This window comes from Tachysurus fulvidraco, chromosome 21, assembly GCF_022655615.1.
Source record: "Tachysurus fulvidraco isolate hzauxx_2018 chromosome 21, HZAU_PFXX_2.0, whole genome shotgun sequence".
In the NCBI taxonomy this organism is placed as follows: Eukaryota; Metazoa; Chordata; class Actinopteri; order Siluriformes; family Bagridae; genus Tachysurus; species Tachysurus fulvidraco.
This window is the reverse complement of record NC_062538.1, coordinates 20,864,042-20,888,874: the sequence shown is the minus strand read 5'-3', so window position 1 is coordinate 20,888,874 and position 24,833 is coordinate 20,864,042. Positions and strand designations below refer to the sequence as shown.

Here is a 24,833-nt window from a genome sequence, read left to right as displayed (position 1 = left end):
AAATTAAAAACGAGACACATACTTTAAACAGATCTGGAGGATAAACACACACTTTTCTGTCCATCTATTAAACTCTGTGACCTTTTTGAAGTTATATCTGTAGCCCTGTAGCCAGTCTCTGGTCTGAGGGAATTCCGTCAGCGAAATATCTTTCATACACGAAAGAGCGCTTGTGATTGGCTGCAAAAGAGCCATGTTTGGAAAGATAGAATCGAGTTATTATTTCTTTTCATTTGTTCCATCAGTCCACGACCCGTGAGCTAGTCCCAGGTCACAACGATGAAAACAGTTTTCTCCAAACTCATATGGGTTTCTTTATTTTATTAATGTCCTGATCTGTTTCTTTTTGTCTCCTTTTCAGAGTGTACCTCCACCTTTTTTTTTTTTTGTATGGATCTTACCTACAAGTTCTCGGGTTCAAGTAAACAAGACGTCAAGCTTAACATCGCAATCTGAGCGCTGTCTTTTGCGACACATTCGAGACATTTTAAAGTGAAGTAAAAATGGATACGGAGAACGCATACAGAGAGAGAACTACTCTGGCCCGTGGTGCTCGAGACATTGCCAAAGAAGCCAAGCGTCACGCTGTCAAAAAAGTCAACAAAGCCATAGACCGCGCGTCAGACGAGTACTTAGGTCGCACGTACCACCGTTTTGAAAATGACGAGGATGATGAAGGCGGAGACGCCGACCGTTTGTACTACCGGGACGGTCAGGCGCAGCAACATGAGGACGACGAAGGATCCAGCGATGCCACCGAAGGCCATGACGACGAAGACGAGATCTACGAGGGAGAGTACCAGGGTGTGCCCGGAGCAGGGGACGGACAGGTAGCACTCGGTCGGCCGGTTACAGACGGAATGAAAGACAGGAAACAGCTGGAGAAAGAGCGAGAGGCTGAGGAGGAGGAGCTAGCACAGCAGTACGAGCTGATCATCCAAGAGTGTGGACATGGACGCTTCCAGTGGCAGCTCTTCTTCGTGCTGGGGTTGGCGCTCATGTCCGACGGAGTGGAGGTGTTCGTTGTTGGGTTTGTGTTGCCTAGTGCCGAGACGGACATGTGTGTGCCCAACTCTGGGGCAGGATGGCTGGGTGAGTGCAAGGTCATAAGCACACACACACACACACACACACACACACACACACACACACACACACACACACACACACACACACACACACACACACATACACACACAGTAACTGAAACACATTATCTCTTATGCAAACCTGCATAGAAGCACAGAACATTTGCATTTTCCAGGTGTTTCGTCTCACTTATCTTAGTAGTTTTCACCAAGAATTTGCTTAGACAAACATTTAGGAACAATAACAGCTTCTACTGAGGTTCATTAAAAAAATAATTCAGGGTCCCTTTTAAAAAAAAAGTTCTTGAACCAGTTCCTGTTTGGGTTCATGACCATTATGTAAAATTACAGAACAGAACAGACAGGGCTATGTCTCTGTGTGTGTGTGTGTGTGTGTGTGTGTGTGTGTGTGTGTGTGTGTGTGTGTGTGTGTGTGTGTGTGTGTGTGTGTGTGTGTGTGTGCGTGTGTGTGTGTTTAGTAATCTCATTGGGAAGGATGTTGTCATGGCACCAGGTACAGTATGAGTACATGAGTGGGTAGTGTTATATTGGGCATGGATTGTGTGTGTGTGTGTGTGTGTGTGTGTGTGTGTGTGTGTGTGTGTGTGTGTGTGTGTGTGTGTGTGTGTGTGTACAATTAGAATATTTTTCTTCTGACATCCGGGCACCTTGTTCCAACGTCCCATTGCATCGAAGCCTGCAGGTCTTTATTTTATTACCTAATAAACTCAATTGTTGAGATTGGGAATTAAAAATCTTTTCATTCAATGTTCTTTTTGTAAACATAAAACTTACGCCTGCAGCGAAGCTTCTACAAAACCCTAACACACACACACACACACACACACACACACACACACACACACACACACACACACACACACACACACACACACACACACACTGAATTCTGACACATATTAAAGAGACAGATGGAGATTTATCATAAAGCCTGAGATTACCAGAACGATTTGTGTCTGTGCAGCAAAACCATTAGTGTTGTGAAAATTTTGTCCCTCTCGGTCAAAGAAGAATACAAACATATCGTTCCGTCCAAACCCTAATCATCCAAGCACTGTTCTTGATTTCTGTGATGTTCACAGCGGGAAGAAGTGTGGTCACACGCGGAGTGTGATTTGCTGAAGTGGCTGAATAGCTGTGTGAGTGTTCTGTGTTCTAGTGAGACAGAGACGGAGACAGACATATAGAAAGGAGACAGACAGACAGACAGACAGAGAAAGAGCACAAGAGAGAGACAGGCAGAGGGAAAGTGTACTGTATGAGAAAGAAAGCGAGACAGGCAGCAGAGAAAGAGTAGGACACAGACAGACAGACAGACAGACAGACAGACAGACAGACAGACAGACAGACAGACAGAAAAAGAGCACATGAGAGAGACAGGCAGAGAGAATGTGTATGAGAAAGAAAGCAAGAAAGAAAGACAGACAGAGAAAGAGCACAAGAGACAGAGACAGACAGAAAGAATATAAGACAGAGAAAGGGAGACAGACAGACAGACAGACAGACAGACAGACAGACAGACAAACAGACAGACAGAGAAAGAGTAGGAGAAAGACAGAGAGAAAGAGAGACAGATCGACAGAGAAAGAGTATGAGAGGGAAACACAGAAAGAGAGACAGAGAGACAGACAGAGAAAGAGTACGAGAGAGACTGAGAGAGAGAGAGATATATGGGGAGAGAGAGAGATGGAGAGAAAGCATCAGGCCATGAAATCAGAAAGCTGAGCTCTAGGGCTCCTCTGAGGAGAACATCTGGCTCAGTTTGCGACAACGTTTCATCAACTCTGACTTACAGCAACAACAAGCTCTTTTCCCCTCGTTTTACTCCTTCAAACCGCAGCGCTGCTGAATTCTCAAATCTGATTGGTTAGAATGTCTTTTCTATAACAGCAGCTGTGACAGCTTTTCCAGCTGCAAATCACAGCTGTACATCAATATCGTTTTTCTCCTCCTTCACTTGTAGGACTTTTATAGAGACGTTTAGATTAACGATTATTGTCACGGTTATGACATCACACGCCAAGGTGTGTATCTATCTTCTGTCGGTCACACGTCAACCAAACCTGAACTCCGGTAACTTATTTCCGTGACTTCTTGCACGTTTTGGTTCTTCAGCGCTCGCATGCATACGAAAGGAAGTCAAAAGAACAACGAAGCAGCGTAGCGTGACGGCTCCGCACTTCAGTCAGATTTACTCCTCTGCTCTGTAGAGATCTCTGTGGTCCTGTTGGGATGATGCTTATTCATTACATTTATCGATCCCATCCGAATCCGGTTCCTAGCTTAGATCGGATTCCCCTAATGTGTCGAGGACGTCCTAGTGGATCTGTGATTCCTGATCGATCTTACACCACAAACGAGACGTAAAAACGGAGCACGGTCACAATGGCTCACGTTATATTAAAACATTGTTTAATGTAAACATTGTTTGGTTTCTAGAACCGCCGAGTCAGCTACGGTCCCAGAAAATACGTACCTTTTGCAGTTCCAAGCCTGAGGGTATTCCCTCAAGAGTAGAGATTTTGTACCATTAGCCAATCTAAAAAAAAGTGAACGTAGCGTATTTCTATAACTCATTTAAGCTACAAAATTGTACAGTAAGGCGCCTCGGGAATACTCTGACAGCGGTTGTGTATTAGGGAATAAAATGTACCTGTGTTGTACCTTTTTAATGACTTTGTGGAGCAATCGTTCTCTTTCGACTCTAGCGGGACCGGCGTGAGCCGAGGGATTCGCAGAGAGTCTGTGAAATGTTTCCGTCTGCCGTCGAGTCGTAATCCGTGGAGACTCTATAGATGTCAGGGAATGTTTTTTTTGTAGCGGGAGCTAATTACACATGCTGAGCTGAGTTTAATTAATAAATAGAGCTTCTCATAGACCTGGTGAGGTGTAACAAAAAAAAACAGCTTTTTTTTATTGTTGCCAACAATTAACAGGGGAGGAAAAAGAAATGACACAGCATTCTATAGATCTGCAATGTCACCCGTCAAAATGTCACTCGTCAAAATGTCACTCGTCAAAACCTTCATAAATAATGAAGTCCAAGACTCCTTTTTTAACTGTTATTCTGAAATGTATTAGAAACATTATGTATAAACGTAACCGCCTTTCAGATCTTTGCCGAATGTTTACATTAAAATAACATCTGTGAAGGAGGTGTGGCCTAAATGTCGGTCAGTTTCAGTAATGGAGGTGTGGCATAAATGTCGGTCAGTTTCAGTGAAGGAGGTGTCTCCTAAATGTCGGTCAGTTTCGGTGATGGAGGTGTGGCCTAAATGTTGGTCAGTTTCGGTGATGGAGGTGTGGCCTAAATGTTGGTCAGTTTCAGTAATGGAGGTGTGGCCTAAATGTTGGTCAGTTTCAGTGATGGAGGTGTGGCCTAAATGTCAGTCAGTTTCAGTAATGGAGGTGTGGCCTAAATGTCGGTCAGTTTCAGTGAGGGAGGTGTGGCCTAAATGCTTGTCAGTTTCAGTGAAGTCGGCGTGGCCTAAATGTTTGTCAGTTTCAGTGAAGGTGTGGCCAAAATGCCAGTCAGTTTTCCTGAAGGGGCGTGGCCTAAATGACTAATGTTCCAATGAAGGAACAGATGAACATGATGTACTCGTAATTTCAACAGGACTTAGGATCGTTCCTGTGTATTTTAAACAAGACACAGTTTTAAAACTCATAATAATAATAATAATAATAATAATAATAATAATAATAATAATAATAATAATAATGCATTTTATTTCATGGCGCCTTTCAGAACACCCAAGGTCACCTTACAAGCAATATACAGGTCACTGCATAAAACAAAACACATAATGAGTGTTTATTTATTCTTTTATTTAATGAAAAGATCCAGAACAGGACACACAAGAGAACGTCTACCAAACAGGAGCAATAGCCTGAGCTTGACCTTCTGAAGCGTGATCATCTGGATGAGACTGTGCTCTCGGATCGCTCTCCTCTCTCCTTCTGCGTTACATTTTGTACACTTCATTGAGTCTGTATAACTACATCCCTTATACATCAGCGGGAGGCTAATAGCTGTACCGGTCTGCAGAATTGGTTGTGAACAGAAATTCCTTTCCATAGTGAAGTTAAAGGATGGTATGTGCTAATATTGACACTAGGTTGTTAATATTACCAGGGACATCAATTACACATGCTAGCTGTTAGCTTGATGTTGTGGATAAACTGTTGATCAAACTGCTAGCATGACTCCACTCTTGAGTTAACGTCCAGGAGAAGAAAATTGCACTTGTCCTTTTAAGTGTGTTAGCCGCTAGCTAGCTCAGCTGAATTAATACTACAGAGCATTGAGTATGTGGTTTCTCAGTTTCAGTAGATTATCTCGGGCATTAGAGGGTTGGAGCAACATTTCTCTGATGGATCGTTTAGCTCTAGCAGTGGTGTTGGGGATTGTGTGTGTGTGTGTGTGTGCATGTGTGTGTAGCAGCGCTGCACTCTCTCTTTGTCAGACTGTAATGAATCACCTGCCTTTCCCCATCATGCCTGCAAGAGCAGATAACACAGACGGCTTTCTGCATATCAGCTCCAATCAGAGAGAGTTCAGAAAGCATCAGAACATTACGAGAGCACAGTGAGAGCCAGAGAGATCTGAGTGTGCAGGAAGTGGACAACAAACGATCGTTCCTCGCTTCTTTAGCACAAATTAGCATTTTTATTAGCATCTTGGATGGGGAGCGTAGAACGGGTTTATCGTGTGTGTGTGTGTGTATGTGTGTGTGTGTGTGTGTGTGTGTTTGTGTGCTGAATAGCTGATCATCCTGTCCCTCTACTAACTCGAGTGGATCAGAGAACAGCAGGTGAAACACAGACACAACACAATGAGCAGCGACTCACATCCATGAACCTCAGTTATTAATCCATAATGGAATCTGAGACGTTCCTCAAATTAAGGCGGTAAATAAAATAAAGGTGTTTTTGGTGTTTGATTGGAAAGTTAATATCGAGATCGTTCAAGGCAGGAAGGTGTTTTCACGCTGGCACCACACTCACATGGGGGCAGTCGTGGCCTAATGGTTAGAGAGTCTGACTCGTAACCCGAAGGTTGTGGGTTCGAGTCTCGGGCCGGACACAACTGTGGTGCCCTTGAGCAAGGCACCGAACCCGCCAACTGCTCCACCGGGCACCGCAGTATAAATGGCTGCCAACTACTCCGGGTGTGTGTTCACAGTGTGTGTATGTACACTGCTGTGTGTGTGCACTTTGGATGGGTTAAATGCAGAGAACGAATTCTGAGTGTCACGTCACTTCACTTCACAATCGATCCTTGTCCATTTTAGGGGTGGGGTTTGTCGTATCGATATAAAGCAACAGGAAATAACCGGAAAATCCTCAGCCAATCACGTTACTCAGCATGTGAAACTGAAAGTGAATCTGAAACACAATGAGACCCACACAGACCGTTCGGTTAAAGCGAGCCTCGGAGGAACAGGATCTAGCATCAATAGAGAAAAGATCGGATCGAAAAGTTGTCTCTCTGTCAGTGAACTTTATATATCATCAGGATTAGAATCAGCACAAATAATACCAACACATCACATTGGAGACAGTTTCAATGTGAGTGCGTATCAGGTCTTTCTAATGTATCTACTGGACTGGAGGAGATGCTGCATCAGCTCGCTTATTCCCACTGAGCATTGAGACAATTAAAAGGCGTGAAAAGCGACATCTGTTTTGTCCATGCACCGTGATTCCACTAGGGATATCATCAGATAGGAATACATTATTTATAATGAACAGATAATAGATGTTCTGAACTGATACAAATCCAATATGAGCTCTTGTACTGAGATGGTAAAGGGAACAAAAAGAGGATGGATGTCAGGATAAGTGAAAGAAGTGTGGTCTCTCTAGTCAATCCTAATGTAGGACTGTCTTTTTCAGTCCTAACAAAGTAGGTGTGGTCTCTCTGTCAGTCCTAACAAAGTAGGTGTGGTCTCTCTATCAGACCAAGTGAAGGAAGTGTGTTCTCTCTGTCAGTCCTAACAAAGTAGGTGTGGTCTCTCTGTCAGTCCTAACAAAGTAGGTGTGGTCTCTCTGTTAGACCAAGTGAAGGAAGAGTGTTCTCTCTGTCAGTCCTAACAAAGTAGGTGTGGTCTCTCTGTCAGTCCTAACAAAGTAGGTGTGGTTTCTCTGTCAGACCAAGTGAAGGAGGTGTGGTCTCTCTGTCAGTCCTAACAAAGTAGGTGTGGTCTCTTTGTCAGTCCTAACAAAGTAGGTGTGGTCTCTCTGTCAGACCAAGTGAAGGAGGTGTGGTCTCTCTGTCAGTCCTAACAAAGTAGGTGTGGTCTCTCTGTCAGACCAAGTGAAGGAGGTGTGGTCTCTCTGTCAGTCCTAACAAAGTAGGTGTGGTCTCTCTGTCAGACCAAGTGAAGGAGGTGTGATATATCTGTTAGTCCTAATGATGGAGGTGTGGTCTCTCTGTCAGTCCTAACAAAGTAGGTGTGGTCTCTCGGTCAGTCCAAGTGAAGGAGGTGTGATATATCTGTTAGTCCTATTGATGGAGGTGTGGTCTCTCTGTCACCCCAAGTGTTTTTCAGTGTGTTAGCCCCGTCTGTGTCTGTCAGTTTTATTTAAAAAGGTGTGGCCACAGTGTCTGTCAGCCCCAGTGAAGTAGGTGTGGTCACATCGTTTGGACGTCCTAAAAAAGGAGGCGTGGTCACATTGTTCAGCAGTCCTAATTAAGGAGGCGTGACCAAATTGTCTGGCAGTTCTAATGAAGGAGGCGTGGCCAGAGTGTCTGCCACGCCAAATACAAAAGGTGTGGCCACACTATTAGGTCTAATAAAGAAGGCATAGCCACTTTGTCATGTATTTTAATATATAACAATGATTATTTTAACTTGTTAAACAGTTTTCTTTTTCTGTTCTCTCTCTCTCTCTCTCCTTCACAGGTAGTATTGTGTACCTGGGGATGATGGTGGGAGCATTTTTCTGGGGCGGTTTGTCAGATAAAGTGGGCCGGAGGCAGTGTTTGTTGGTGTGTATGTCCGTGAACGGCTTCTTCGCCTTCTTGTCCTCGTTCGTGCAGGGCTACAGCACGTTCCTGTTCTGCAGGATGCTCTCGGGATTTGGGTGAGTGTCTTTGAGTACACCTGCCTTGGGACTTTAATGAAAACCATTAGCTATTGCCCAAATTAGGGCAATTGCAGGTGGTCCTTAATTTGATCTATTTGTGTACCCTCCACTTGTACTCACAAGTGCACACAAAAAAGTTTTTACTATTGTGTTATTCTGACAATTAAACGGTTATCGATGAAAATGTTAACTTTTGCCTTTTGGGTGTTATAAAGCATTTTTATGCGTACGTTTTGCTTTTTTTAATTTATATACTGTATCTAAGGTGGGGTTTTATTTTTCAGCAGGATGAAATCAGCGGCGATTTCCGCCGGGTCGAGCACTCTTTAATTATCCGCATCCAGAACTGTTTTTATTTTTGAAGAGCTCTTTACAGCGGCCCAGGGAGCAGTTTTTTGTTTGATTGGGCTTCAACAGGGGTCTGAACTCAATTTGACCTCAGGCTGGTAGCGAGGTCCTTTTGTCTCGCTATGGGGTCTGGGTACTTTAGAGTACACACAAACAAAGACACACACATACACACTCTTTCTCTCTCTCCGAGTCTCGCCAGGTCTTTTGGAACATTCGGTCTGGCTCCATACTGAGATAATGACTCCAATGTGAGTGACACACACTTTTCTAGAGACCACACACACTCTTTTCCCCCCATTTTTTCTTTGCTCTCTCTCTCTCTCTCTCTCTCTCATTCTCTCTCTCTTTCTTTTAACATCACTCCTCATTTAAGTTATGGGTCAGTGCCAGGAGGTTCAACCAACTTGGTGACTTTGCAGCAAAGAGAGAGAGAGAGAGAGAGAGAGAGAGAGAGAGAGAGAGAGAGAGAGAGAGAGAGAGAGAGAGAGAGAGGGATTGCAGTAAGATAAGTACAGCTGTGGGTTTTATTGCAAATTGAATGAACAGCCTCTGCTTTGTCCTTGTGGAGTGCTGATTTTCAGCAGTGCTGCTTCCCCCACTGTCTCTCTCCATCCTCCATCCTCCATCTTTACGATCCCTAAGTGCCTCTGAGGTCATATTTACACCGCCGGGGGTCAGAAGTCATCCTGAAATAGATTTTGTTTGGTGAACGCTGACTAAATCGAGGTGCCATATTACTTATCGAAATCGTGACATAAATTGTATCCGTTATCCTCGTATGAAGCTTTAAACACGTCACACATCAGGCTCAAGGGCATGTGGTAGTGTCTAAGGTGTTGGACTGCTGATCGAAAGGTTGAGTTCAAATCAAGTTGTCATTGCTGGGCCCCTAAAAGAAGCCCTTAACCCTCAGTTGTATGAAAATAGATAAAAAATGTAAGTTGCTCTGGATATGGATGTCTGCTAAATGCTATAAATGTAAAGACCCACCTCTCACCCCCTTTTTTCCCCCACCACTGAGTACTGGTTTTGAATCCAAATCCTTGATTTATGCTTCCTCAGAAATGTTGCTCACAAGTGTAGATGTTTCAAAACATTAGGACTAGAACAGTAGGAGCTGTCAATCAAACAGGTACGAAATACTTGTGGAGGATCAGGAAGCATGAAATGAAAACGTGTGCATTTTTTCTTTCTTGGGATGAAGATCTTTTAGTTTTGGGCATGGATTCTTTTTGAAGGAAATGATACCATATCGTACCATGTGATATATAAAAAGGGTCTTATAGCTTAATCCAGGGCTATCGTCGTTAATGCTAATGCTAGCCCTCTGAATTAACAGCTAATTGAAAGAAGATGCAAGACACGTTTGCACTTCCTGTTAGTAAATTCATACTTATTACAGTACGTACCACTCACTTCAAAGCCCAAATCGCTGTACTGTACAGCTAGAAACTCCAAGCACGTAAGAATCGTTTCTCTTCTTTGCTTACCCATGTTCCTCTGCAGGATCGGAGGGTCCGTGCCTATTGTGTTCTCGTACTTCGCCGAGTTCCTGGCGAGGGAGAAGCGTGGTGAGCACCTGAGCTGGCTCTGCATGTTCTGGATGATAGGTGGCATCTATGCTTCAGCCATGGCCTGGGCCATCATCCCACACTACGGTGAGTGATGGCAGCTACAGCCAATCAGGGAGCAGCATTGCTCATTAGATTAATATACGAACTCTATGTGTATCATGGCGTTTCAACATGCCTGGTAAAATGCCTGGTACAGTACGATAACATCACCTACTGTACAGAGAGGTAAGAATGTAAGTATTGACAATTCTTGCTAAGCAGAAAGAATTTGGGGCGGGGCTTACACCTGACACTCAAGAAAATAACTGTTCGTGCAGTGTATACATGCGTGCTATCGATATTAAATAATTACACCATGGTATAATTAAATCTGTACTTCACCCGAAAATGTAATTGCTACTTATAACGTCTGAATGTTAAGGAGGTCCGTGTACTCCTTATTCCTTAATGCGTGTAAAACGGAGGATTATGGGCTATAGAATTCAAGAGACAGGGGAAAGAACGAGGGATATAGCGGCATTAGTGCGATATCTGGAACGAGGAAAAAGGAGAGGAGCAGAGGTCGTTTGAGGGTAGGAATGGAAGCGAGGGAGCGTGGAGAGAAGAACTGGAGGGAAAGGGTGGGTGAAAATGATTAATGTAGGCTGTGTTAAGGATATTTAAAGGATGAAGGCACACAATAGCGAATGAAAGTGAATGCAGAGAGGTGCGGAAAAAAGGAGGGGGCGAGAAAAGTGAGAGTGAGAGGAGCATTAGAAGTGGGCAAAAATAAAAAAGAGGGAGATTGCAGAGGGGAACAGGGATAAACAAAGGTGCAGAGTGTGACGTGTTCTTCACATGTTTCTCGTCTTCTCTGGTTTCCTTTCATTAGCCAAGAACTTGCCGATCGGCTTGAATGAGTGTGAGACAGAATATTCCTGCACACTCATAACGACCGGTTCTACACAGAACCTAAAACTGTTCTATTGCTTGCTTCATATGTGGAACCGCAGAATGCTTCTGTATGTAGATCTACAACGGGCTTCTTTAAATCCAAGATAAAGGGTTATTATTATTATTATTATTATTATTATTATTATTATTATTATTATTATTATTATTATGAAAAAACACACCTCCAGGGTTGGGGGTTCGATTCCCGCCTCCACCTTGTGTGTGTGGAGTTTGCATGTTCTCCCCGTGCCTCGGGGGTTTCCTCCGGGTACTCCGGTTTCCTCCCCCGGTCCAAAGACATGCATGGTAGGTTGATTGGCATCTCTGGAAAATTGTCCGCAGTGTGTGAGTGTGTGAGTGAATGAGTATGTGTGTGTGCCCTGTGATGGGTTGACACTCCGTCCAGGGTGTATCCTGCCTCGATGCCCGATGACGCCTGAGATAGGCACAGGCTCCCCGTGACCCGAGAAGTTCGGATAAGCGGTAGAAAATGAATGAATGAATGAATGAATGAATGAAAAGACAAGAAATTAATTATATATAATATATTCTTCATATTTAAATATTTTTTTTATTTCATATATTATTCATCACAGCAAATCTAAAAATCAGTCATTCAGCTAGTTTTAGCTTTAGCTCATAAACTAAATAAAGTAATAGCTGTTTGTTTTCTCTCAGTGAGTAAATTTCACCCTGACCTTATTTCATAACCGATTTCTTGACAAAAACCCAAGGCCGATTCTTCTCTCCTCCATGTCATCCCTCTTTCCTCCCTTCCCTTTTCACTGTGTCTGGTGAACGACTGTACTCGTAAATGAGGTCAATTGATTGGCCTGTCTCGATTTTAACACCCTGTTCGGAGGGGTGTGTGTGTGTGTGTGTGTGTGTGTGTGTGTGTGCGTGTGTGTGTGTGTGTGTGTAAATGTGGTTCTGCCGCAATGCTTCCACATCTGTGGGGTTGGGGAGGGAGAAGTGCTGATGGTGTATTTTCGTGTGTATGTGTGTGTGTGTGTGTGTGTGTGTGTGTGTGTGTGTGTGTGTGTGTGTGTGTGTGTGCGTGCTTTATACTTACTGTTTTGATTGGTATGCAGATATATTAGTGCATTTCGTGCTGCATTTGCAGTGGAGTTATGTGGAGTCTCTGTTTCTCCATTATATTGCATAGTGCTAAGCCTCTGCTGCTTCAGTGATGTGTAATATACTGTAAATGTGTATGCGGATTAATCGTGTGTGTGTGTGTGCGCGCAAGTGTGTGTGTGTGTGTGTGGCAGTCGAGGCAGCCAGCCGTACACTCAAATCTATTATACTCCTAATCCATATAATGAGATCCTCTACAGCTGCAGCTACAAACACACACACACACACACACACACACACACACACACACACACACACACACACACACACACACTCAATGTGATAAGTACGGCAAATAGAGAACACACACACACATTATAAGTTGATTATAACATTAGATTTAACATGAATTTAATTGAAATCTACTGTAAATTCAATAAAAGCTATTATTTTTATCACTATAATAATAAATAAAATAATATTAAAAATCACTTAAGACACTAAAATCATACAATATTATTTACATAATTTTTTTTAATTTGATTTTATTTATTTATTTTTTGTAATATGGAAAAAAAAATTCATTAAACTTCATGATATCTATTATAATTTGTATAGTTCAGACATACGAAAAAAAATTTTTTATAGCTCTCCTAAAGTCTCACAATCTTACCTGAAAATGAGCTTCAGTGTGTAATGAACACATCACAGCTCACTGTAATGACCCTGACTTATTGAAGCTGACCCTCAGAGATAGCAATGCTGCCAGATAGTGATCTCTGGGCTCTTTTTAGTGTCTCTCGTCATCACTACACAGCTCTGCAAGATACTGATCCGGCCTTTAGGATGGAGAATAAGTGTCCGTCTCTTCAGTCTCTGTATGTACAGAGAGGCTGAGCTGCCAGATAACGATCCAGACTTTTGTGGGAAGTACTGTATAAGACTTGAGGAAGAGAAAGAATGTGTTTTGCAGTGATGTGGGGGAAAAAAAGATCTTTACTGCAGAATTATGTAAAATTTAAATTTTTGTTATGCTAACATAATTATATTCATTCCATACATCAAGGATGCATATTAAAGAAACTTCACACCTTTTTCGCTGTTAGACACTTCACACTTAACTTAAAAAATATCTTTTTTTATTGAGCAGCATGTTGCCATGTTCACTATAATGCTAGTTTTTGTGTTAGCTTTGTTTTCTACAGTGTTAATTCCTTTACTAGCCTTTTTATAATAATGCTAATGGGGTTAGCGTCATCCTGGTTCATATGCTACTCTGTTTACTACCTAATTAGTTATTTTGCTAATCTGCTTATAATGGTGCTAGGTTGTTATTGTCTGGAATTACACATTGTTCTGCCTCTCAGACCCCTGCGTGTGTGTGTGTGTGTGTGTGTGTGTGTGTGTGTGTGTGTGTGTGTGTGTGTGTGTGTTTGTGTTTGTGTGTGTGTGTGTGTGTGTGTGTGTGTGTGTGTGTATGTGTGTGTGAGGTGGGAGTAAGTCACACATGTGCAAGTCACGAATGTCAAGTCAAAGTCAAGTCGAGTCTTTTTTTTATATTTGTCAAGCAAGTCTCAAGTCTCAAATTTGCAACTTAAGTCTGACTCGAGTCAAGTCAAGTCCCCCATTTCCGAGTCATTTAACTCAAGTCTGAATCAAGTCTCAAGTCATGAACGTCAAGTCAAAGTCAAGTCGAGTCTTTTTTTAATATTTGTCAAGCAAGTCTTAAGTCTCAAATTTGCAACTTAAGTCTGACTCGAGTCAAGTCATATGACTCGAGTCCCCCATCTCTGGTGTGTGTGTGTGTTAGAATGTTTGTATTACACATTGTTCTGCCTCTCAGACCCCAGAGTGTACTGTGTGTGTGTGTGTGTGTGTGTGTGTGTGTGTGTGTGTGTGTGTGTGTGTGTGTGTGTGTGTGTGTGTGTGTGTGTGTGTGTGTGTGTGTGTATACAAGCATTCTAGCACACTTACAAACTATCAAAATTAGTTTATATACCAGCACTTTAGTATAGAATACTAGCACAATATCTTAACTGCTTTCTTTCATACTATTTAATTCATGCTATTTAATACTATGCTAATTCCACACTAGCACACTTGCAAATTAGCATCCTTGCTTACAATTTTGCAGGCTGGAGCTTCAGCATGGGCTCAGCGTATCAGTTCCACAGCTGGAGAGTATTCGTGGTCGTCTGCGCACTCCCGTGCGTCTGCGCCGTCGTCTCTCTTACCTTCACGCCAGAAAGTCCACGCTTCTTGCTGGAGGTAAGCTGTGAGTGAAATGCACATTTTTATACATTTTTTTATTACAGGTGTGTTTTTTTTATGTCGTCTGTGTATGATTCTTTCCGTATTTAGACAGGGAAACACGATGAGGCTTGGATGGTGTTGAAACAGATCCATGACACCAACATGCGTGCTCGAGGAGAGCCAGAGAAAGTTTTTACTGTGAGTATTATATAGACCCTATACTAGAGGTCTTCTCGGGTCTAAAGAAATGTACCCGACCCGAAGTGACCCGAATCACCTTTTACCCGAACCCGACGTGCACATTTATTTATTTATTTAAGAAAGACCCGACCCGAGACAAACCCGAAAAAAATAGACCCGAGTCCGACCAGTTTTTTTTTAACCTGACCGGACCCGAATGTTGCGTAACTCTACACTAAAGTAACCGCTACAGCGTGGATTCAAAATTGATTGACAGGTCTGTTTTAACGAAAATTAGCTTACCGCCAGCCACACGTCACCAGCCACATGTCGCAAGCGGTCTTGGCAAACAGAGGAGAGGTTGGAAAAGGACTCGACTCGATGCACAAACACGAGATACAGTAGTTCGGGTCTTCTCGGGTCCCTTCGGTAAAAACACATTCATTTTAAATTACCCCAGACCCGATGCCGCTATTATTAGACCCGAACCGTGTCCGAGGCACACATAAGTCGGACCTCAGGTTTTTGGATCTAAGTGGACCCGTGAAGACCTTTACCCTATACACACATTTACTTTTTTTTTTTTTTTTTTAAATTTTTAAAAAAAAAAGTTAAATATTTTTAAGGACCTTCTACAAGAATATTTATTACTGCGGCAAATGAATTATGTGCCGGTTAAAAATCAGCTTTAAAATGTGCTTTTATTTATAATACTTTCCAACAAAAGTCCTAAAACACTTTTTTTTGTGAGGTAGGATGATTGAGAGGACACTTGACACTTTTCTATCATTATGAGGACTTGGTCCTTATAAAAGTTTCGGTCCTTGTAAAAGTTTCGGTCCTTATAAAAGCTGAATAATATGTTTTGCTTATTTATGTTTGTTGTCTTTGTTTACGGATGTGTACCTATATTACCCAAAGTAGCCAGATTCCTTATTCAAGTGAAAGCACAATGAGTCATCAGTATAAATTTATTCTCTGGTAAAAGATCTAGAGCGGCATCAAATTCTTTCCTCGGGTTAATGTGGAAAAGTTTGAACTTTAAGATTTAAGATTTTCAAACAACCTTCACCAAGGAACATGAAAAAAACATTAACTGAGGATAACTAACAACTGCTTTGTTAGTGTGAGTGTGTAACTCTGTGTCGCCCCCTGCAGGTGAACCGTATAAAGATCCCTAAGCAGTTGGACGAGTTTGTTGAGATGCAGTCCGAGTCGGCGAACCCTGCGGCTAAAGTCCTTTTCCGAATCAGGAGTGAACTCCGCGGAGTGAGTCCACACCTTGTTATATATACACACCTTCCCCTTGTGCACTTACACCAGTTCAGCTGTCGGCTTATTCTTTTACTCATCTTCAGTAAAAAGTTCATCATCCTTAGGGTTGCGTTTAGATCCATCACTTATCCCAGGAACGCGGCGGGAATACAGTCTAGACGGGATGCAAGTCTGTCACAGAGCAGATTTAGTACGAAGACTGTGATGTAATTTGTCTGTGCTATGAAATAATGTAGCTTTAGCACAGATATAGTTGATGTATTTGTGTGTGTGTGTGTGTGTGTGTGTGTGTGTGTGTGTGTGTGTGTGTGTGTGTGTGTGTGTGTGTGTGTGTGTGTGTGTTTCACAGATTTGGCTAACATTCCTAAAGTGTTGGGATTACCCTGTGAAAGACAACACTGTGAAGCTGGCTATAGTGTGGTTCTCTTTGTCTTTTGGGTAAGAAACACTTCTTCTTCTTCTTCTTCTTCTTTTTCTTCTTTTTCTTCTTCTTCTTCTCTCACCTACACCTTCGAACACTGGCTCACAAGATTGCTGACAGAATATTTGTGAAAATCTTTACTTTTTGACTGTAGAAATAAAACTTTGATGGTTGGAAATTGTTCTTAGTTCATGTAGATACACATCTCTCCTCTGTTTTGTTGTTTTCATCACTGTTCTTTGACCAAATAGAAAATGAGATATGTCCTTTCTCACTTTCTTAAACACACTCACGCTTTTTCTCCCAAACAAACACACTGTGATGGTGTGTCTGTGGCAATGTAATGAGGTGCTGTCCTCATGTAATTGCTGCGCTAATGGTAGCTGTCGTTAACGTGGACAGGCCCAGAGGTGGAGCTGCGTAAGACGGCCCAACATCGGCGTAATTACTGTTGTCATCATAGCCATTGTGTGGATGGGCCTGGAGGCGGAGCTGCACCAGGGGGACAGAGCCATCTGTAATTACCATACTTCTGTAGTGTTAGTTAACTGGCTCAAGGTCTGATTTTAATTTAGCCAAGTTTATGTAATTCCAAATATAGTTATGTAACAACACGCACTCACTAGCAAACAATGTTAGCTACCTCATCAAAACTCATAGCTGGCTAACTTGAGTAACCTTAGCTAGCTACATGTTTGTTTTTCAGCTATTGTTTAGTTTGTTAGCTAGCTAAATGTTAGCTAACGTAACAGTCATTGAATAATTTTTTCTCTGTTTGCTGAAATTGTATACCCTCTTCTACCCCAAGCATTTGTTCTTGTACACACACACACACACACACACACACACACACACACACACACACACACACACACACATACACACACACACACACACACACAGGAAAAGATTAAGGATAACAAAACAGAAAACAAAAGGTTTTGTTATCCTTAATCTTCCCCTCTGTGTGTGTTTGTGTGTGTGTGTGTGTGTGTGTGTGTGTGTGTGTGTGTGTGTGTGTATTTATCCACCCACTAAAAGGGAGAGACCAGCACATCTTTCTCTCCAGATGTAAAACATGCACTAAACCTGTCAGGCAGCGCTGGAGTAGGTGGACTGTAGAGGAACATCATTCTTTCTTTCTCTCTTCTCTTCTCTTCTCTTCTCTTCTCTTCTCTTCTCTTCTCTTCTCTTCTCTTCTCTGTAATCTGAGAACTATAACTATATGACATGACAACTACACTTCTTTTTACTTTCTAAGAATAAAAGTAATGTTTTTACATTACTACACAAACTTTCAAAATATTCCCACGTTCTCAAATATAACGTACTGAGAAACCTATAATCATTAAGAACCATTGAAAAACAAATACACGCCATTTCCTGTCATGTATAATCCTGTTTGTAGGTACTACGGTCTTTCGGTGTGGTTTCCTGACGTCATAAAGCACCTTCAAGCGGACGAATACGCAGCGAGAGTGAAAACCCACAACAACGAACGCATCGAAGATTTCACTTTTAACTTCACGTTAGAGAACCAGGTGCACTCCAACGGGTCCTTCATCAACGACAGGTGAGACAGAATCATCATCCAGACTCATCCAGACTCTCTCCACTCAGCCATAAGAATGCGGAAAGACACGAAAACATCTTGTGATTACAACTTGGAAAATTCAAAATATAAAAAATATAAATGTATAAAAAGGGGGCACGGTGGCTTAGCGGCTAGCACGTTCGCCTCACACCTCCAGGGTTGGGGGTTCGATTCCCGCCTCCACCTTGTGTGTGTGGAGTTTGCATGTTCTCCCTGTGCCTCAGGGGTTTCCTCCGGGTACTCCGGTTTCCTCCCCCGGTCCAAACACATGCATGGTAGGTTGATTGGCATCTCTGGAAAATTGTCCGTAGTGTGTGTGTGTGAGTGAATGAGAGTGTGTGTGTGCCCTGTGATTGGTTGGCACTCCGTCCAGGGTGTATCCTGCCTCGATGCTTGATCACGCCTGAGATAGGCACAGGCTCCCCGTGACGCGAGAAGTTCGGATAAGCGGTAGAAGATGAATGAATGAAATATATAAAAATGGCAGGTGTAGGTACCATTTTAGCTACCATTTTATATGTTAAAAATGTGTTTATATTATTTCAGTAACTGATACATTATGAAAACAAAATGTATTTTATATTAAGCACTACACTGAGAAACAGAGGGAAGTTGCAGTAACTTCCGAAAAATATTGGCACCCTTTGTCAAAAGTCTCAATAAAATGTATCATACATGCAACTGTTATGAAATATGTTTGAACCGATACATTTGGGGACGTGGTATAACGTATTATTTACTCATTTTAAAGTTTATTTATCTCTTTCTTTATTTTTTATGCATAAAACTATTTCAAAAGTATTGGCACCCTTAAAAGGAATATTAACGGTGTAGAATTTGTGTGCGTGTATGCAGGTTTATTACTATTTTAAGGATCTCAGAATCTCTTCCCTATCACTAACACCCCCCCCACACACACACACACACACACACATACACACTGGTGAGGTAACATCACATTACGGCACAATAACAGGAAATTAAAAAGCCTTTATCTGTTTTTCACGTTCTCCCTCAACAAGACCTTCTGATTCTACTGCTCTCTTTTTTTGCTTGAGATTTTATCTGATAATTCATCCTGTATCCATCTTTTATCCCTCTATTCAGTCCTGGTAGTAATGTGTACACTGAGACCGGTGCATTAATCTTGAGATTACATCAGACAGTGTAACACACCGTCACAACATGCAGCCAAGCATAAATAGCATAAATGTGGAGCTTACTGCGGGGATGGTGCTGTGGGAAGCTGTAAAATGGTCGATTCTGACGAGTCATTGTTTAATTATAAAGAAATTCTCTCTTTTAAACGTCACTTTTTTAAATCTAGCAACGATTCAGGATTATTTATTTATTTATTTATTTTACAATATCTGATATAAAATCAACCAACCAGAAAACATTTTGGTTTTTTTTAATTTTTTTACACCTTTCAGATACTGTGTTTACGTTTCAGTGTCAAATTCAGCTGAATATAAGTTTCATTTTTAAAAAAAATCAATTTGTTCTCAGGTTCATCGGGATGAAATTTAAATCGGTCACTTTTAAAGATTCCATCTTCCAGAACTGCTTCTTTGAGGATGTCACATCACTCGGGACTTTCTTCAAGAACTGCACCATCCTGGACACGTTCTTCTACAATACGGGTGTGTGTGTGTTTGTGTGTGTGTGTGTGTGTGTGTGTGTGTGTGTGTGTGTGTGTGTGTGTGTGTGTGTGTGTGTGTGTGAGTATGTGTGAGTATGTGTGAGTGTGTGTGAGTTTGTGTGTGTGTGTGTGTGTGTGTGTGTGTGTGTGTGTGTGTGTGTGTGTGTGTGTGTGTGTGTTTATGTGTGTGTGTTTGTGTGTGTGTGTGTGTGTGTGTGTGTGTGTGTGTGTGTGTGTGTGTGTGTGTGTGTGTGTGTGTGTGTGTGTGTGTGTGTGTGTGTGTGTGTGAGTATGTGTGAGTATGTGTGAGTATGTGTGAGTGTGTGTGAGTTTGTGTGTGTGTGTGTGTGTGTGTGTGTGTGTGTGTGTGTGAGTATGTGTGAGTGTGTGTGAGTTTGTGTGTGTGTGTGTGTGTGTGTGTGTGTGTGTGTGTGTGTGTGTGTGTGTGTGTTTATGTGTGTGTGTTTATGTGTGTGTGTTTGTGTGTGAGTGTGAGTGTGTGTGTGTGTGTGTGTGTGTGTGTGTGTGTGTGTGTGTGTGTGTGTGTGTGTGTGTGTGTGAGTTTATGTGTGTGTGTGAGTGTGTGTGTGAGTGTGAGTGTGAGTGTGTGTGTGTGTGTGTGTGTGTGTGTGTGTGTGTGTGTGTGTGTGTGTGTGTGTGTGTGTGTGTGAATATACAGACTTTCTATTCAAACTCAGTAAACAGAGACACAGGTGTGAGTGATTCAGATACGTGTCTCAGACATTTCATGTGCTGGGGCTGATGGGTAATGTAGTTCAGAGATGATTCCATCATAACCATGACAGTCAATAAATGTTTTTGATGAGTTCTTAAATGAGTTCTGACAAAAGCAGTAAAGGAGAACGATTGTGGTTTAGGACAAAGATTTTATTCCAGCATTCAGCAGGATAAAAGCTGTCCCCTGCCTGAAACACCATGCCTCATATAGTCCCTCATGGGAAACACCAGCGATATACTGGCTACAAAAGTGTATTTCCTGAAATAATAGGGACTGTCAGTTTGATGGATTTTCCACCAACGGAAACAAAACAACGCGATATTGTTTTGGACGCTGTGTAAGTAGTAAAGAACATCAAATCTCTCTGTGGAGGAAAAGGATGCAGAATAATTACTGATCGCAGCCCATGTGTTACTCGGCACAGTTTGTTCCCTTCTCTTTACCTCATCCTTTAATGCATAGAGAATAATATCTGCTCTGTGGTGGACCGGTTTGACTGATGGAGGAAGCAGAAGATGCTGACATTCGCAAATAAAAACAAAGCCGTTAGGAGAGACGACTATTCGTAGCAGGAGGGTTGGGGGACATCGTTGGGGAAAATTTTTCAAAATGGCTGCCACAAAACTATGGCAAGAATTCAGTGAAGTGTAAATGTTAAACATTTCTAAAGTGATTTCTAAATGGCATGTGGGCCCACTGGAGGCTGTTGTGACATAGCGTAATGCTGGTGATGTAATGCAAAATGTTCACACTGTTATTGAGACAAAATCTGAGGTGAAGAACACAGTGGCTGTGTCCGAAATTCCTTACTATTCTATATACAGTAGGTGAAATGCAGTGTTTCAAAGGACTATATGTCCAAATGAATCAAATGCAGTAGACACAGAATCAAATGCAGTACAGTAGGTACTCAATCAAATGCAGCAAATATAGAATCGAGTGCAGTAGGTACTGAATCAAATGCAGTGCAGAAGGCACTGAATCAAATGCATCAAATATAGAATCAATACAGTAGGTACTGAATCAAATGCATCAAATATAGAATCAATACAGTGTACTGAATCAAATGCAGCAAATATAGAATCAATACAGTAGGTACTGAATCAAATGCATCAAATATAGAATCAATACAGTAGGTACTGAATCAAATGCAGCAAATATAGAATCAAGTGCAGTAGGTACTGAATCCAATGCAGTACAGTAGGTACTGAATCAAATGCATCAAATATAGAATCAAGTGCAGTAGATACAGAATCAAATGCAGTATAGTAGGTACTGAATCAAATGCATCAAATATAGAATCAAGTACAGTAGGTACTGAATCAAATGCATCACATATAGAATCAAGTGCAGTAGGTACTGAATCAAATGCAGCAAATATAGAATCAAGTGCAGTAGGTACTGAATCAAATGCAGCAAATATAGAATCAAGTGCAATAGGTACTGAATCAAATGCAGCAAATATAGAATCAAGTGCAATAGGTACTGAATCAAATGCAGCAAATATAGAATCTAGTGCAGTAGGTACTGAATCAAATGCAGTACAGAAGGCACTGAATCAAATGTATCAAATATAGAAACGAGTGCAGTAGGTACTGAATCAAATGCATCAAATATAGAATCAAGTACAGTAGGTACTGAATCAAATGCAGTAGATAGAGATATAGATGTAGTATGTAGATGATAGCATGTGATGCCTTAATAGGATCCAGGGCATATACAGTACATGAGAGAGAGCAGAAAGCTGAAGCTGTAAATATAATATGGATCAGCGAAACTTATCCCCAGTTTCTTCTACACAGATATCGATGACTCAAAATTTATCGACTCGTCTGTGATCAACAGCACGTTTGCGCACAATAAGACGGGCTGCCAGGTCACGTTCGATGATGATTACAGTGCGTACTGGGTGTACTTCATCAACTTTCTAGGGACTCTGGCTGTGTTGCCAGGCAACATAGTCTCTGCCCTCCTGATGGACAAAGTCGGACGGTTGAGCATGTTGGGTAAGGTGTAGGATACTATCCAATAAACATGTTCAGATTTGTATTTTGGCCTAATTTAAGCCGTTATAAATTGGAGTTGATTGTTGTCTGTTGTTGTTGTAGGAGGCTCGATGGTTCTGTCTGGTATCAGTTGTTTCTTCCTGTGGTTCGGCACCAGCGAGTCAATGATGATCGCCATGCTCTGCCTCTACAACGGCCTCAGCATATCCGCCTGGAACTCTCTGGATGTAGTCACAGCCGAGCTGTATCCCACTGACCGGAGGTATACACACACACACACACACACACACATACACACACACACACATTTAAGTACAGCTTAATGTGTGATTGTCCAGTAATTGCATTTCAGTGTGGCACAGCAGGTCACTAATGTGTGTGTGTGTGTGTGTGTGTGTGTGTGTGTGTGTGTGTGTGTGTGTGTGTGTGTGTGTGTGTGTGTGTGTGTGTGTGTCACAGGGGTACTGGATTCGGGTTCTGTAACGCTATGTGTAAACTAGCAGCCGTGTTGGGGAACCTGATCTTTGGCTCATTGGTGGGCATCACTAAAGCCATTCCCATCCTCCTGGCATCGGCCGTGCTGGTGGGCGGCGGCCTGGTAGGACTCCGACTCCCAGACACGCGTGCCAACGTCCTCATGTGACCCCCGACCTCTGATCACTCCCCTCCAAACAGAGAGTTGCCACGGAAACAAGAAGGACACTCCGGGTGGGGACAGCTGCCACAGGCTACAACATCGTCTGATTATTTATTGAGTCGTACGCACAGTGTTAGATATTTATTGATTTAAAGCTGTAGTATGTAACATTCGATAAGAGTTGTGGATTCGGAGACCTCTCTGGTGCGAATATTTTGTCTAGCGTTCTAAAGATTCTAGGGAAATTCGGGTTTTACAAAAGCGTCACTGATATCAGCTCGACCTTCTTTAGTGCCTAAAATATTGGCGTCAATCTGCGATGATGTATAAATCTAAAAAAACCATAAATAAACCTCAAAGCTGACCCGACAGCTCAGACGTTCCAAAATTGTAAGATTTTATTGTCTTTTATTCTTCCTACTCAGTAAATCTACCATCTTTTATTTTGAGAAAAAGTTACTTACTGCAGCTTTAATCTATAGTCATATTTATTGATATTTATTGACATTAAAGTCCTACAAAAAAAAAAAACATAATCTTGACCAAATACTGCAAAACAAATGCCTTAGCTGAACTATCATAAATGGACCAGTGCCAAACCTAGAAGCTAAGTCATCAGATGAAATTGTTATTATTATTTCTTTTAGAATTATTAATTTACGGTGGACGATGTTTAAGCCTTCACACCCGAGTCGAACGAGGCCATATAAAAAACAACAGCAGTAACTCCTGCTAGGAACAGAGAAGAACTTTTTGTGACAATTTTAAAGCAGCGATAAGGCTTTAGTCTTTGTTATTGTCTTTGTGAATCTTGTGGCTTATTTGCAAGGGCTTTGCTTTGTAGCACTCGTAGTTTTTTTTTTTTTTTTCACTTGTATCCGTCTGTCTTCCTGTCTCCTTGTTTGTTTTCTCCTTGACCCCGGGGTCTGCATGTATGTCTGAGCGTGTGTACATGTGTGTGACGGCCCTTGCTAACGCTGCTACGCTATAGTGTAGTGTTTCTCTCTCATGCTGCTGTGCGTTCGGTCTCCTCTAATCACGGAATGGCCTTTCTTTCTCTTAACACCGTGCCTCGTCTCTGTCTGCTAACTTTGCATCTGTGAGGTCTCTGTATGCCTGCTGCACGTCAGTGTTTCATCCCACTGTGTGTGTGTGTGTATGTGTGTGTGTGTGTGTGGGTGTGTATGAATCTCCTGCCTGCTTTTCCAACTATAAGAAACTGAACTACAATGGAACTGTAACTAGATGTGTTTCTTGATTGATGGGTCATGTGATCAGAAAGACTTTGTGCAGAGTGTGTGTGTGTGTGTGTGTGTGTGTGTGTGTGTGTGTGTGTGTGTGTGTGTGTGTGTGTGTGTGTGTGTGTGTGTAAACCAACGTCAGCAACGTGTCGCTAATTTGACGTTAGCAGAATATTTGTAGGATTTTAATAAGAAAACGACGACGCATTCTCTGCCACAAGAACCAATTTCTGCACCGTAGTTTCAGGAACCTTTACATGATCTGTGTTGCAGGATTTATCAGGATTGAGATCGACTCGCTGATCGCAACTGACGTCGTGTTAACACTGACCCGACAGACCCGCTCAGTCCTTCCCAAACTGTATACTTTGAGTTTCTTTTCCCTTCTGACTCAATAACGCTACCTGCTTTCATTCTGAGTAAAAAAGTTACTTACTGCAGCTTTAATTCGAAAGCATCGATATTTATTGAAACTAAAAAAAACCCTTAGCTGAACAACACTAAATCAAACAGTGTCCATTGCAGCTGGATATCACCCTCTAACTTGACCCGTATGTTTGAACGCCACACTTAGCGCTATCTTGTATAGTAAACAACCAACACACCTGCGCACACCTGACATGACTGGACCCGGGTTTCGCTCCATCGCCCGGCTGCTATTGTGTTTGCATCAAACGTGAACCTTTCATGGGAACTTTCTTTTTCATGA

General features: G+C 42.0%; 1 protein-coding gene across 2 annotated transcripts in view; it reads left to right on the top strand.

Annotated features, from left to right (window-relative positions):
- The window catches only part of LOC113646399 (synaptic vesicle glycoprotein 2C), a 31,717-nt gene extending 7,476 nt beyond the window's left edge, over window positions 1-24,241 (top strand). For both annotated transcript variants that reach the window (XM_047806031.1, XM_047806032.1), the window contains exons 2-13: window positions 362-1,092; window positions 8,018-8,198; window positions 10,059-10,210; window positions 14,271-14,404; window positions 14,498-14,587; window positions 15,728-15,838; window positions 16,194-16,282; window positions 17,674-17,838; window positions 19,369-19,502; window positions 22,043-22,246; window positions 22,349-22,508; window positions 22,706-24,241. In XM_047806031.1, the coding sequence (XP_047661987.1) occupies window positions 504-1,092; window positions 8,018-8,198; window positions 10,059-10,210; window positions 14,271-14,404; window positions 14,498-14,587; window positions 15,728-15,838; window positions 16,194-16,282; window positions 17,674-17,838; window positions 19,369-19,502; window positions 22,043-22,246; window positions 22,349-22,508; window positions 22,706-22,889 (2,193 nt within the window). In that variant the 5' untranslated portion in view covers window positions 362-503 and the 3' untranslated portion in view covers window positions 22,890-24,241. The remainder of the gene's footprint in view (window positions 1-361; window positions 1,093-8,017; window positions 8,199-10,058; window positions 10,211-14,270; window positions 14,405-14,497; window positions 14,588-15,727; window positions 15,839-16,193; window positions 16,283-17,673; window positions 17,839-19,368; window positions 19,503-22,042; window positions 22,247-22,348; window positions 22,509-22,705) is intronic.
- The last annotated feature ends 592 nt before the right edge of the window (window positions 24,242-24,833 follow it).